Below are 16,412 nucleotides of genomic sequence, written 5' to 3'. Positions count from 1 at the left end.
AGGTACCTGTACAGTACAGGTATCTGCACCCACTTCCGGCATAGATTCTGCAGAAGGTACGCCCCCTTTTCCACAGAATCTACGCCCCTTTTCGAAAGTCCCCCGCTGCCTGCTGGAAAACAAACGGTCCCCATAGACAGCGGGGACCATCCTTATTGCGCAGCGTGACTCGCGCATGTGCAGTAGGGAACCGGGAAATGAAGCCGAAAAGGCTCCACTTCCTGATTCCCATACCCAAGATGGCGGCGGCAGCACCCGAGAGGCGATCGAGAGATCGGCTTTGGGTGCCGACATCATGGGCCCGCTGGGCGGGTAAGTGTCATTATTTTAAAAGTCAGCAGCTGCAGTATTTGTAGCTGCTGGCTTTTTAAAAAAAAAAAAACACCGGACTCCTGGTGGACTCCCGCTTTAAGAGGACATAAACTGTCCTCTAATGTTTGTACCTATAGGTAAGCCTATAACAACGCTTACCTATAGGTACTGTAAATATCTCCTAAATTTGCACCGTTTAGGAGATATTTGCTGTATACATGCGCCAATGAAGTAATCAGTGCATGCGCTCTAAAGAAGCTGCCACCTGTGCTGTGCATACTAGCTCATTATGCCTTTGTCTTGCAGGTTTTTTTTCTTTGGAGGTTTACAGCCTGCTGCTGTCAGTAAAACTCCATGGCGATGGAGCAGGGGCGGGGCCATGCCCCGCTCTCTGTGTCTATGGGCACAGCCTGCATGAGTGTCTGCATAGGAAGTAGCTTCCTATGGGGGCACTGGATGAAGAGGAAGAGCCAGGAGCGCCGGCAAGGGAAACTGAGAAGAAGAGGATTGACTGTGATTTTTATTTTTTTTGTTTAATACAGGACTTGTCGAAAACAGTTTTTATTTATTCATTGATACTTTTTTTGGTGAATGTATAGGGGTACAATGTACCCCATACTCATTCACATGGGGGAGGGCAGTTTCTGGGGCCCTCCTTGTTAAGCCTCATGCCGGCAGACCCCCACAACCACCAGCCAGGGCTGTGGGGAAGAGGCCCTTGACCCCATCAACATGGGGACAAGGGGCTTTGGGGGGAGCTCCCTACTCCAAAGCACCTCCCCATGTTGAGGCATGTGGCCTGGTATGGTTCAGGACAGGGGTAGCTTGCTTGTCTCCCCCTTTCCTGGCCTGCCCGGCTGAATTTGGGGGGTCTCAACGCCATTTCTTTATACCTTTTGTCGTTGGGATCCCCTTTAAGTCCATACCACACCCGAAGAGCCCACAAGTTTTATTGGCGACAATTTATTTGTTTACATTCAGCTGCTGACAGCTGATGAGTAATCGGTTGATAAGTGTTAAGCGGCCTGCTTGAAGGCCTGCTCTTAACAACCAGCCATTGTTAAGGACGCCGGCCGACACCAGAATTGAACATTTTGGCCTAAAAGCAAAACACTGTGTGGCGGAAAACGAATACTGCACATCACTCTAAACACACCACCTCCACCATGAAACATTTCTTCAGTAGGGACAGGGGAGCTGGTCAGAGTTGATGGGAAGATAGATGGAGCCAAATACAGGCAATCTTAGAAGAAAACTTGTTAGAGTCTGCAAAAGACTTGAGAATGAGAGTTTTGTGAGTTGAGTTAACACGTTTAACTTTTATTTTGTTTCTGTTACAGGTTTACAAATTGATGCATCTCTGCCAAAATATATGGTACAGTATACTTATTATACACTGCTTTTTAAGAAACATATCATTTTTGCGGCCCTGCACAGGCAAACACAAGTTCAATTTACAAAAGGTGCTGAATGTAACTGTTTTGGGCTCTTAAACGCCCTTCCTAACCAGACCGATTTTCAGCTTTCGGTGCTTTCACATTTTGAATAACAATTACTCAGTCATGCAACACTGTACCTATATGAAATTTTTAATGTTTTTTGCACATAAATTGAGCTTTTGATTGGTGGTATTTAATCACTGCTGGGTTTTTTATTTTTTGCACTATAAAAGAAAAAATACTGAAAATTCTGTAAAATAATGCACTTTTCTTCGTTTCTGTGATCCAATTTTGCAAATGAGTATTTTTTTCTTCATAAATTTTGGCCAAAATTTATACTACTACATATCTTTGGCAAAAATAACCCAAATTGGTGTAAATATTTGGCCATTGTGAAAGTTAAGCCCCATACACACTATCCGATTTTCTGCTGATTTTTGTCTTCAGATTTACCAAAACCATGTAGTGCAAGGGCCTGCCTGATTACATAAACATTGAAACTCCTAAGGTTTTTACCTCAAATTTTATGGTTTTGGTAAATCTGAAGGAAAAATCAGCAGAAAATCTGATGTTGTGTATGGGGCTTTATAGAAAATCGATCATACCTGATGTACTGATGGTCTCTCATTTCTTGAGACCCTAACAGGCCAGGAAAGTACAAATACCCCCCCCAAATGAACCCTTTTTGGAAAGTAAGAGGCATGGTGTAATTTTTTCCCACAATTCTTTGCAAAATCAATTTTTTTTCTTTTTTTTTTTCACAAAATTGTTATATTAGCAGGTTATTTCTCCCACACAGCATATGCATAGCACAAATTACACCCCAAAACACATTCTACTACTCCTCCTGAGTATGGCGATACCACACATGTGAGACTTTTACACAGTGTGGCCACATACAGAGGTACAACATGGGGAGCACCATCAGGTGTTCTAGGGGCATAAATTACAAATATCTTTTCTTGACTACCTCTTACACTTTTGAAGGCCCTGGAGCACTAGGACAATGGAAACGCCCCAAAAATGGAAAATGTTTTTTGGAAAATATGTAAAGAAAATGAAAACGCTTTTTTTTTTTTTTTTACACAAAGTTGTCAATTTATACAATATTTCTAACACATAGTATGTACATGTGTCCAAAAATTAAACCCAAAAATAGAACCTGCTACTCCTTCTGAGTACGGCGATACCACATATGGGATACTTTTACACAGCATGACCACATAGAGAGACCCAGCATACAGGGAGCACCGTCAAATGTTCTAGGGGCATAAGTTTCAAATCTAATATCACTACCTATTACACTTTTGTGAGGCACTCTAGTGGCATGGATGTGGCATGGATGAGCATGAATGAGGATGGATGAGCCGTGGATGGGGATGGCCGAGTATGGATGGGATGACTGAGCATGAATGAGTATGGCTGAGTATGGCCAGGTACGGCTGGGTACGACAGAGTATGGCTGGGTATTGCTGAGTATGAATGGGGGTGAGTATTGCTGAGTGTGGATGGATGGCTGAGCATGGATGGATGAGTATTGCTGAATATGGATGGATGGATCAGTGTTGCTAAACACAAATTAAGTAGACTATCATCTAGTATACCCTTCTTCTTATCTTGCACCTTATTTTGTGCTCTACACCCTCCCTCATTTCTTACCAAATTGTTTCAAAATCTTTACATCCCTTTGGATCTCTAATGTGTGGGGTTTCTTGGACATTCCTCCATTGATGGCTCTCTTTACTTGACTTTTCAGGGGAAGATAATTGTGAACTTACCATGTCATTTTTTTCTTGGTGACATTTAAAAGCCGGTTTTCTAAAATCGCTTACATCCCTTAAAAATTCATTACTTTTGTATTTTTATTCTTATAGTCCAATTCATCCAATTTAACCCATCAATTTTCTTCCAATTTTCTTCCATCTTATTACACTAAGATAACTTTACCAGATCTAAATTAGGCCCCTTTCACACAGGCACATCTGCCAAGCGGAATCTGCTTGCTCAGTGGGGAATCTTTCTGCTGATCCCTGCTGAGCAGGCGGATGACAGGTTCGGTAGCTTAGTGGACGTCGACACAGTCAACTGGATGGAAACGGACCCCCTGTTCATTTCCATTGGATTCCAATCCGATCCGATTCTCTGGATTAATGGGGACTAGGATCACTATCCATCTGTTTTTTGCAGACAAGTTCAGATGGTGGCGGGTGTCCGCTGACATCCTCCACTACATAGAAGGGCCTGGAGGGTCCGATCAGGTCTGCCTGAAAAACTGACAGGCATACCCGATCGTGTGAAAGGGGCGTTAAAAGTTCATTTGGTAGAAAGAATTAGTGCTTATTGACCACTAGGTGGAATGTAGAGTTTGTGGCAGTGAAGTAATCTGGGTGGATCACATGTAGCTATAAACCTTATATTCCTCCTAGTGGTTAATAAAGAATATTTCCTCAGTGGATCTCACTACCAGCTGATACTAGACATCAATTTTACCACTTTGAACTGAGGTGGTGGCAATTTAAAGTAATTGGATGTTTTACTAATGCAGATGATTTTTGCCTAGCCTTTGAACAACCACATTGGGCGCCTTTGCTAATCAAACAACCTAAGGGCCCTTTTATTTTATTTTTTTATTCCTCATCTTTCACCCACCTGAGAACCTCCAAAGAGCCCCCAGGATGAGAATGCCCAAGTCATAGAGAGCAACCACATTGACCCTGCATGGAGACAGGTTTTCTCCACCCTAGCTGGGTGACTGCAACCTCAATAGTTGTATATCCATTTTGACTATTTTTCCTTTTACTGTGGAAGCATTGCATTTTCCTTTTTTCACTATAATGGCTCTCCTGCCTTCCTCTCTTTTCTTTTTTAGTGGAAAATTTTAGCTTTACCAGAAACCCCTGGCCAACCAGAAAGAATATTGTGATAAAGAAGAGTGATAAGGAGGTAACGTTGTCCTGCTGAACCAATATCAGTGTGAGAAAGAGGCTAAGGGCCTACTTGGTGACCGAATGACCTATCAAAAACTTGACTCTAATCATTTCCCGATGGTCGTAGAGGAATTAAATCGGAAACTGGTGTTTGCTAGAGATGAGGGTTTACTGTCCACTCAGGAATTTCAACATCTCCTTGTACGGGTGTTCAGTGTGCCGACTTTTTATATCATCCCTAAAGTCCATAAGGACCTAAAAAATCCTCCCGGCAGGCCAATAGTGTCTGCCTGTCAGGGAACTCTGGAAAGGGTAGGTCGGTACCTGGACTCCCTCCTGCAGGATCTGGTGAAGAATCTGTGGTCCTTTGTCCAGGTTACGAGACATGTTTTGGCAAAAATTACGGCACCTGACGCATACAGCCAGCCTGAAGAGTTATGGCTGGTGGGTATAGATGTTGAATCGCTATATATCTTGATACCCCATAAAGAAGGCATACGTGCAGTTTCGAGGTATTTAGGTCTCCTATCCTGGCTCAGGACCGCAGAATAAATTCCTGGTTGAATTACTGGAATTTGCGTTGACTAACAATTTTTTCCAGTTCTTGATGACCTATTACCACCAAATACTCAGCACTTCTATTGGGGCAGCGTGGGCTCCGGCTTACGCTTGCCTCCATTTGGGCCTTTGAGCTGAGGAGGTTGTTTATCCTTTGATGATGTACCGTGACCATGCCCTGGTTGCGGTACATCGATGATATTCTGATAATCTGGAGGAGCCCCCTTGATGATTTGCATCGATTCATGGATGAGTTGAATGTAAATCAGCGCAACATACGGCTAACGTATAGTTTAGATCAAAAAACTTTGCCTTTCCTGGATCTCCATATCTCCCTTGAAAAGGGCCTACTACCTGTACATTTTGAAAAGATACTGCAGCAAATACATTCTTGCATGCAACTAGTCATCATGCACATTGTCTTAAAAATGGGATACCAGTGAGACGGTTTTTGCGTATCAAGCAAAATTGTACAGATCCTGATGACTACAGACGTGAAAGTAGGGAGCTGTATACAAGAGTTCGCGAATGTGGATACTCTCGCAGGCAAATCAAAAAAGCTAAGAAAAAAGGCAGCACTGAGAAAATGTGAGAGTCTATTGGACAGCTTACACCCCCACAGAAACTTGATGAACCAGTAAGGATTATAACTACTTTTGGTTCACAGTGGGAGAAGGTCCGTTTAATTTTGGAAAAACACTGGGGCATTCTGACTAATTCACCTGACCTGTCCAAAATAGTCGGTGACTCCCCCAAGCTTGTGGCTCGACGAGCCAGGAGCTTGAATGACAAGCTGATTAGTTCTGAATTTGTAAAAGAACCTAACTTGATGTGGCTATCGGACTATCCACTGGCGAAAGGTATGTTCCCTTGCACAAAGCATCAGATTTGTCCTTATGTCCATAGAACATCTAATTTTATGGATGCTTTGGGCAAGGAAACATTAGAAATCCGTGATCTGATTAATTGCTCTACCTCACAAGTAATCTAATTACCTGTCCTTGTCCCAAAATATCTGTAGGAAAAACAAAAAGATCATTAAGGATAAGAATGGGTGAATACTTGCGTGAGATTAATGATAAAGGCATGCTACCAGAGAAGCCATTGGCCAAACATTTTGCTTTATGCCATGGTGGGAACCCTAGTGGCATGACAGTCAAGGGTATTTATGTTTTGAAATTGCCCACCAGGCAGGGTGACTTTGACCGTTTCCTACTACAGAAAGAGAAGTGGTGGGTATATAGGCTGAAGTCACTCGTTCCAGTGGGGTTAAAGTGGTTGTAAACCCTTACAACACACTTTGACCTACAGGTAAGCCTAGATTAAGGCTTACCTGTAGGTCCAAGAAATATCTCCTAAACCTATACGGTTTAGGAGATATTTGCCGAAAGACAGGCACCACTGTCTACAGCGCATGCACCGTAGAAAGCGGCGCGCAGGCGCAATGCGCGCCGCCGTCCACGCCGATATGTCGCGCGTGGTGGCTCGCGTGCGCATGCGCGGGAGTGACGTCATCGCGGCTTTGCCGAATGACAGCGGCGGAACTGCAAGACCCACCGAGAAGATGGATGCGCTGGCTTCTGTGTCAGGTAAGTGACACATAATGGACTACTATGCGATGCATGCGATGCGATGCGATGCGATGCATAGTAGTCCATTATGCTTTACCTTTGCAGGGAATGAAAGAGGAAGTAAACTCATCAGGGTTTACTTCCTCTTTAAATACTGAATTGAATCTACAAGTGTTTTTAGATGCGTTATCAGCTGTTAGTCAGTACCTGTAAATGTACAAAACTGTTAGAATGTAAATAATTTGGTGCACAATGTCCCCATGAAGCCAGTCTTAAAAATTGAAATGAGGGCTATGGATTGCCCTAATTATTGTCTATAATGACATAATACCTTAGGGAGGTTGCATTAGTGTGGTTTATCTTGATTATTATGGAGAATTTGAAATATATAATTATTAAAATATTCCTCCCCTTGTGATTGTGGGTACGTTATGTGAGTTAAGTGTTGTGTCTGATGTTTGTTGGTGTCTGTTATTGGAGTAATTGGGTCTATTTATGTTGGTTTGTCTGTCTATGTGCATGTAAGCCTTATCCTCCACAATCTTGCTATGTCACTATTTAATGCTGCTAATCTAAATGTGCCCCAATTTCAGACTAGCGATATATTGGAGTGGCTAGCCTAATAGATGGGTTACTCTGAAAATGGGACAATTATTTTTTGAATTAACTTTTACTGATTACTATCACTGGCATACTGGCAATAAAAGGATGTGTGACTGTGTGCTAATGATCGTCTGAGAAGAAGCTACGCTAACTGAGCCAGCGAAACGCGTTGATATCACACCTTCACGCAGGCTGTTCATCTTGCTGAGCGAGGAGAGAGTGTGTTGATCGGGATGTAACAAGCCTTCTTTGAATCAGTTACATAGTAGCGGAGGATGGCTTAGCTACTACTAGATGACTGCTAAATTCGAATGGTTTGAGCGTACAACAGCTACTTAACAGCTTTTCCTCCTGGCTACACTGTGGAAATGAGGCCACTCGGTAACACATAGCTGGATTGGGGCTGCGCTAAATACAGACTGGTCCCGAGGACATATTAGAGCACCTTGGCTAAGCACTGCATGGAGCGGTAATGTATGGACTGACTTTTAAAATAGTCTGAGAACTGTTTGACTCGTATCACTGCAGTGTGTGATAGTTCTAAGCCATCTGTATTTTTTGAAAGTGGAATTCAGTTGCTGCTAGATCTGTCTAACTGACCAACATTTAAATCAAGCGCAATCTTATCAGCTGTTACTATTCAAGGGTGCCTTGTCTGTATGGATTAATCCCTCATTGTGAGATAGACTGATTTAAAGCATGCACTCCAATGTGGATACTTTTTATCTATACAACCTGTTACAAAGTGTTACTATTTGAGATTAGGAAACTGTTAGTTAATCATACCATCTACCTAGTTCCTCACCCTCCTTGCTTGTTTTAAACTATTGGTTAACCATTTACTGACTGATTGGACTATAGAACAATTGTTCTCCTAGTACCTATATTGCATTGATTAATAGTGGTTCCAATAGATTACAGCAACCTGTCCGGACCTGTGTTGTGTGTTGTGTTTTGTGTATATGTTTTATGTATGTCCTGTGAGTTTTATTTGTCTACAGTAATTTAAATTTAAGTCTAATCATGTGGGTAGTTTCTCTTTTATGAGTTGCACTTTGTGTTATTTTGTTGTTTATATTATTATTTTTTTAATTTATTAAAATAGATTGTTTAAAACATTTAATTTAAAATTGAACTATTTATTGTTGCCAACAGTAACTTCTTTGTAGTCCGAGTCTGTCGGTCTAAACTCCCTCCCCTCTTTTTGTCTATCATCTAGTATACCCTTCTTCTTATCTTGCGCCTTACTTTGTGCCCCACACCATCCCTCATTTCTTACCAAATTGTTTCAAAATCTTTACATCCATTTTTTTCCAAGAATATATTTGGATCTCTAATGTGTGGTTTTTTTTGGACAATCCTCCATTGATGGCTCTCCTCTGCTCTCTTTACTTGCCTTTTCAGGGGAAGATAAAAGATATTTTTTTCTTGGTGACATTTAAAAACCTATTTTCTAAAATCGCCTACATCCCTTAAAAATTCATTACTTTTGTATTTGTATTCTTATAGTCCAATTCATCCAATTTAACCCATAATTTTCTGCCATATTTTTACACTAAGATAAACTTTACCACATCTAAATTAGGCCCCTTTCACACGGGCGCATTTGCCAAGTGGAATCTGCCTGCTCAGTGGGGGATCTTTCTGCTGATCCCTGCTGAGCAGGTGGATGGTTCGGTAGCGGAGCGGACATCGACACAGTCAATTGGATGGAAACGAACCCCCTGTTCATTTCCATCAGATGCCATCCGATGCTCTGCATCCATCTGTTTTTGGCAGACAAGTTCAGATGGCGGCGGGTGTCCTCTGACATCCTCCACTACATAGAAAGGACTGGAGGGTCCGATCAGGTCTGCCTGAAAAACTGACAGGCATACCTGATCGTGTGAAAGGGGCGTTAAATGTAAGTTCATTTGGTAGAAAGAATTAGTGCTTATTGACCACTAGGTGGAATGTAGAGTTTGTGGCAGTGAAGTCATCTAGGTGGATCACATGTAGCTATAAACCTTATATTCCACCTAGTGATCAATAAAGAATATTTCCTCCGTGGTGCTCACTACCAGCTGATACTACACAACAATTTTACCACTTTGAACTGAGGTGGTGTCAATTTAGAGCCACAAATATGATGGGATAAAGTAATTGGATGTTTTACTAAAACAGATTTGTGCCTAGCCTTTGAACAACCACATTGGGCGCCTTTGCTAATCAACCGACCTAAGGGCCCTTTTATTTATTTTATTTATTTCACTTCTTTTACCCACCTGAGAACCTCCAAAGAGCCCCCAGGATGAGAATGCCCAAGTCATAGAGAGCGACCACATTGACCCTGCATGGAGACAGGTTTTCTCCACCCTAGCTGGGTGACTGCAACCTCAAAAGTTGTAAATCCATTTTGACCATTTTTCCTTTTACTGTGGAAGCACTGCATTCTTGTTTTTTTCACTATAACGGCTTTCTTGCCTTCCTCTCTTTTCTTTTTTAGTGGAAAATTTTAGCTTTACCAGAAACCCCTGGCCAACTTGTCAAGATCCTTAATTACACGTTCTACCACCACACCCTAGACCTTATTATATAATTTTATATATTCTCTCTTCAATCTTCCCTATTTTATCTTACATATTAAAAATTAACTTGAAAAATCTTCTACTTGCTTGTTGGAAAAAAATCGATACCCCTCCTCATCTGATTATGCATTTCGTAAACCATCATTTGGAGGCACAGTTCAATGTAATTATCTAAGGATTATGCCTTCTTCCAGTGTGATTATATCCCACAATTTTATCAAATGTTTTTATAAACTATAGCCTAAATGTCTATACATCACATCCAAATCATCAAATTTGATTGCCCATTTAATGAAAATACTTCTTATGCCAAGTACCCCCGAAAATCACAATATCCAGAACTTAACCTCAGAAAATTTTTCAAAAATTGACAATTACTCATCTCAGTAACACATGCATACATGTCTATATGGGACGATTGGTTTATTGTGATATATGTGCATATGTGTATATCATTATATAATTTTTCATGTTTTATGTATGTATATTAATTTCATGTTTTTCTCCTTTTTCAAATGTTTTATTGGTTTACGTTCTTATTTATAAATGTTTACATGCAACTGTTGGTCCATGTTCCTATGTGTATGCAGGACCTTTTGGTATGCATTAGAAACATGGACCTTCAGTTTGAGCTTTTACTCAAGTTTGTAGCCGCATGCTCTTTTTGGGGCTGAGGTTTGGTGATTGATCGAGCTGTGTTCTAATCACTGATTATCACCACCCCCAGAACACCTGTAGCTATTGGGGCAGTCTATTTAAGATCTATCAGTTGTCTCAGTCATTGTAATAATTAAAACCAAGATGTATATGTGAAGCGCGTGGTGTTATCTTTGTGAAACAAAATAAAAGGCAATTGGAAGTTCTGGATGTGCAGCCAATTCTTTGTTCTTTCCAAGTTTCCTATGGAGGCGGGCACGCTGCAAGATACTCTAATCAGCCTTGTCTTTATACACCTGGAGCAGCGGTTCTTTTTTTTTGTATACTCATCTTAGCCCTGGACTGCGATTCTTCTGGGAGTCACGTTTGATGTCACTGTGCTTCACCGATGCCTCCTGGGATAGCTGGATGCTTGAAACCTTTTGAGAGTGCAGTCTTCCAATGGGCTCCCAGCTCTGCAGGAAGGCACAGTGACATCATCCAGAAAGGTCAGCCCTGGAATTAAATTATTGCCCCTTTTGAAAGCACTTTCACTTGTCTAGCAAGTTACAGGAACTTGTTATAATGTCCTAAAGTAGCATCTATGTAACCATTTAGTAAATATAACTCATTCTATGCTTAACTCTTTAAATGTTAGAATTCAGCATTCTGTTCTTGTAGGTGGCACTTGAGGCATCTCTTGGAACCTTTGACATTCAAGTTAGTACATCTGCAACTCAATCATCTGGGATTCAGATAAATGGCAGAGGAGAAAAACGTCTGGAAATGATTACCAGTGATATCAGTGTGCTAAATCGCATTCTGGGGGAAACCACTTACACGAGTACTGTATACAGCATTGACAGTCTGGACATTGGTATGAAAAGTCCCAAAAGCTGGAAAGCAAATGCATTTACAAGATTGGATACATTAACCATTTAAAGACCAGGCCTTATTTTCGACATTTGCTGTTTACGAATAAAAACTGTATTTTTTGCTAGAAAATTACTTAGAACCCCCAAACATTATTTATATATATATATATATATATATATATATATATATATATATATATATATATATTTAGCAGAGACTCTAGAGAATAAAATGGCAGTTGTTGCAATATTTCATGCCACACTGTATTTGTGGAAAAAACAAGGGTGTGACTGCGCTGGCAAATAAGAAAATAAGGAAAAGAAAACTATAAAAAAGCAGCAGCAATACAGAAAATACAAATAAAATCAAAAAAAGCTGCGCTATAAAATTAATAAAAAATATAGTCCATACACTGTGCCAAGAAAATTGTAGCCAAAAATACAGTCACAGATAATATAAAAATATATATATAAGTCTCTGGTTAATAAACACTGCAGTGCACATGCATAAAATCCAAAAAGTGCCCAGTCACCATAGAAGTAGATTATGCTTACCAGATAGCAAGCATTTAAAAGGCGATTGGCTAAACCCGGCCTAGGACCTCTAAGCTTGCAGATGTCCACACCTCAGATCAGGGCCAGATACACTTATATACTGCGTCTGTCAAAAAAAATCAGTGCGCTGTCATGAATGGCTCCGCAAAGAGAGAGGGACTACCATAGCGTAATACGTTCAAACGTTATCAAAATGTATTAATAAAAGTTGCACTTACAATTGCGAATCAATAAAAATGCGGTTAAATGAAAATGCTGGCCGGCATACACATGGAGCCTGTCCTACTCGGATGGCGTGGTGACATCACTACTTGCCTTCCACCTGACGCGTTTCGTCATCAACCAGACGTTTTCAACGGGGAAGCCATTGAAAACGTCTGGGTTTGGACAGGTTGGACAGGTTCCGTGTGTATGCCAGTCGGCATTTTCAGTTAACCGCATTTTTATTGATTCGCAATTGTAAATGCAACATTTATTAATACATTTTGATAACGTTTGAACGTATTACGCTATGGTAGTCCCTCTCTCTTTGCGGAGCCATTCATGACAGCGCACAGATTTTTATGACAGCGCACAGAGTATATCTCCCCGCATCTCCCCGTTTTGCCTAGAAAGTGACACTGATCTCTGTTCCATGTGATTGGAGCAGAGATCAGTGTTCACTAACACAAAGCCCAGCCTAGGAACACGTAACCCCTACACTGCCACCCCCTGGTTAACCCCTTCACTGCCAGTGTCATTTACACAGGAATCAGTGCATTTGCATAGCACTAATTGCTGTATAAGACCCCTTTCACACCACACCGCCCATAGCGTGGGCGGTAAAACGCCGCTATTTTTAGCAGCATTTTACCCCCTGGATTTGCGGCGGATTTGTGGCGCATTTCGGCCGCTAGCGGGGCGCTTTTACCCCCCGCAAGAGGCAGAGAAAGGGTTAAAACCGCTGGCAATACACCGCAATAGCAGCGTTTTGCCGGCGGTATTACAGCGCTGCCCCATTGATTTCAATGGGGAGCAGCGATGGAGGAGCTGTAAAAACACCGCTCCTTCACCGCTCCAAAGACGCTGCTGGCAGGACTTTTTCCTGACGTCCTGCCAGAGCACCACTGTAGTGTGAAAGCCCTCGGGCTTTCACACTACACACAATGGTGCAGCTTCTTTAGGGTGGATTGCAGGCGCTATTTCTAACGCTATAGCACCTGCAAAACGCCCTGGTGTGAAAGGGGTCTAAATGACAATGGTCCCAAAAATGTGTCAGAAATCTCCGATGTGTCTGCCATAATGTCGTAGTCACAATAAAAATCGCTGATCGCCGCCATTACTAGTAAAAAAAAAATTATTAATAAAAATGCCATAAAACTATTCCCTATTTTGTAAACGCTATAACTTTTGCGCAAACCAATCAATAATCGCTTGTTGTGATTTTTTTTTTTTTTTTACCACAAATATGTAGAAGAATACGTATCGGCCTAAACTGAGGGAAATTTTTTTTTTTATATATTTTTGGGGATATCTATTATAGCAAAATGTAAAAAGTTTATTTTTTTCAAAATTGTCACTCTATTTTTGTTTATAGCGCAAAAAAAACAAAAAAAACGCAGGGGTGATCAGATACCACCAAAAGAAAGCTCTATTTGTGGGGAAAAAAAGACGTCAATTTTGTTTGGGAGCCACGTTGCACGACCGCGCAATTGTCAGTTAAAACGTTGCAGTTCCGAATCGCAAAAAGTGGGCTGGTCATTGGCCTGCAAAATGGTCCGGTCTGAAAGTGGTTAAAAATCTTCTTAGGCGACCTTTTAATTTTTATTTACAGGTTACCTGTTTAGAGTTACAAAGAAGATCCTGTGCTAGAAATATTGCTCTTGTTTTAACGATCATGGCGATACCTCACATGTGTTGTTTGAACACGTGGGTGCGACTTATGTGTTTGCTTTTGAGCGTGAGCACGGAGGGATGGGGCACTTTGATTTTTTTTTCTTATTTATTTTATTTTTTATTTTTCACCGTCCCTCTATTTTTTTTGATCACTTTTATTCCTGTTAGAAGGAATGTAAGCATCTTTTGTAATAGAAATAAGCAGGACAAGTCCTCTTTATTGAGAGATCTGGGGTCAAAAAGACCTCTGATCTCTCATTTACCCTTAAAAGCAAAAAAAAAAAAAGAAAAGAAAAACACTTAAAAATAAAAAAATAAAAAAACTCTTTAAGCCGGAGAACCGGAAGTGACGTCAGAGGTCGCTCCGGTCCTCCAAGGGCATAGAACTGAATTGAAATACATCACAGGTGATATCATTTTCTGCTCATTTTCTGCACAAAAGTTATAGCATCTACAAAATAGTCGAAAGATTTATGGCATTTTTATTATTATTATTTTTACTAGTAATGGCAGTAATCAGCGATTTTTATCGGGACTGCACCATATTGGTGGACAGAGCAGACACCTTTGACAGATTTTTGGGACCATTGTCATTTATACAGCGATCAGTGCTATAAAAATGCACTGATTACTGTGTAAACGTCACTGGCAAGGAATAGGTTAACACGGGGGGGGGTGTGATCAAGGGGTTAACTGTGTTCCCTAGGGAGTGATTATAACTGTGGGGGGATAGGACTGCCTGGGTAAGGAGAACGATCTTTTTTCATACTTAGTATGAACAACAGATTGCTCTCCTCACCCCTGACAGCACAGAGATCTGTCTGTTTACATTGACAGATCTCCGTTCTGTCTCTGTATGGAGTGATCGCTGGTGCCTGGCACGCGCCCCCTAGTGGTCAAAAGGCGAACCAACGTACAGCTACGTTGATTCACCCAGGGGAGCCAACCTGTCGCAGTACAACTGGCTGGTTGGGAAGGGGTTAAAGGGATGATGTGGCAACCCTACCGAATTATCTTGTCTAACAGTATGCTTTTAAAAACAGGGTTTTTCACAAATTTGCAAATACATGGTTAAGCTGCAGAACACTGAGATCATATCAATTTATGATTCTGCACTTTCATATGATTATTGATTCACTAATCTTTTTGTACTGTTGACTTTGAATGTCATGCTGTCTCTATTAACCATTCTTGGTTTTATCTTCATTGCAGTAAAGTTTTCTATGGACCAGTACTTGGCTCATATCCCTGTTTCAATTCGACAACCACCAATAGCCCGCTTATATGACCCAGGAAGGGGTAAGTATAGGCACAATTAGGTTATTTCTACTGCTGTATTTTACTAAATTTTACTAAATGGACTGCACTGCGGCCCAATAGCTTCTTTCATGCTTTGAGAGCAGAATCTTCTACAATCAGAAACTGATTAAGGCCACTGGGCTCCATCAATAAAAGACCCTAAAATAGGGCCAGGCCTGGGAATAAATATTTGATTATTCTTATCTTTCTGCACTCATGCCTGACCATTAACATTCAGTTACATCCACATTGTGTTATCCTTGTGCTTATTTATTGCATTGCAAAAGCAAATAGGGATCAGCAAAGTTTTGCAACTGTAGTGGTGTAGTTGCCACTAGTAACAAACATCCACCAATTCACCCCGTTACCAGATCCCCATATATCACTTGCAGAGACAATGAACAGTCCTTTGCTGGATTTGGTTCTGTTTATTGGGGGATACAACTTGGTGGAGGAAAGGGGTATATGGGATGTCCATAGAATAATTAATTTGCCATCATATTCTTGTAGATTTACAGATTAGCACATAGTTTGAGCCTGAAGAAAAGATGTGCATGTTCATGTTTTGACGTTTATGATCTTTCCCCTGCATCACCCTGCAGACTATTGCTCCTCCTCTGCGTAACTCTGCATAACGTTAGGGTGATCTTCCCAGAAACCTACTGCTCCTGCACAAACTCATCCTGTAGTTGTCAAAGTATGTCACCTCTTCTTCTGTAAGGAAGAAGGACCCACTCTGAATAGTTCCTCAAGCTGGCTCTAGTTGCTTGCTGCTACTAGGCTAGAGGCCTGCAGCACCTCACCCCAGAGGCCTAGTAGTTTAAAAGCAAATGTTGAGCAGTTGACTACTGTTCCCAGCTAGTCCAGCTTTCAAACCCTGTGGCCTCAGGCGTTACATCAGAGGGGGCGGGGTCACCCATACGTCACTAGGGAACCCCATGGCTTCCCTCGCCACCAGCGTCAGAGGGGGCGGGGTCAGGTGACGGGTGGCCCTGCCCTCCTAATATAAGAAACATCAGTGCTGGGATCCCCGCAGTGTCTCCGCAGTGGAGACAGAAGACGGATGCATGTATGGACAGCGCTGGACTGAAAATCACCCGTCGCTGGATCAGATCAGCCATCGCTGGACCCCGGAGAGATGATCATCCATCGCTGGATCGCAAGAGTGGATTACCACTGCTGGAATCTTTTTTTA

General features: G+C 41.5%; 1 protein-coding gene across 4 annotated transcripts in view; it reads left to right on the top strand.

The window, feature by feature from the left end:
* Nucleotides 1-16,412, top strand: part of B4GALNT2 (beta-1,4-N-acetyl-galactosaminyltransferase 2 (SID blood group)) — a 112,816-nt gene that overhangs the window by 38,214 nt on the left and 58,190 nt on the right. For all 4 annotated transcript variants that reach the window (XM_077459978.1, XM_077459979.1, XM_077459976.1 and 1 more), the window contains exons 4-6: nucleotides 1,653-1,687; nucleotides 11,295-11,490; nucleotides 15,131-15,217. In XM_077459978.1, the coding sequence (XP_077316104.1) occupies nucleotides 1,653-1,687; nucleotides 11,295-11,490; nucleotides 15,131-15,217 (318 nt within the window). The remainder of the gene's footprint in view (nucleotides 1-1,652; nucleotides 1,688-11,294; nucleotides 11,491-15,130; nucleotides 15,218-16,412) is intronic.

This window comes from Lithobates pipiens, unplaced genomic scaffold (genome assembly GCF_037356315.1).
Source record: "Lithobates pipiens isolate NorthernLeopardFrog02 unplaced genomic scaffold, aLitPip1_a1.2 Scaffold_28, whole genome shotgun sequence".
NCBI classification, from domain to species: Eukaryota; Metazoa; Chordata; class Amphibia; order Anura; family Ranidae; genus Lithobates; species Lithobates pipiens.
The sequence above is the reverse complement of the archived record's forward strand: the minus strand, read 5'-3'. Positions and strand labels throughout refer to the sequence as shown.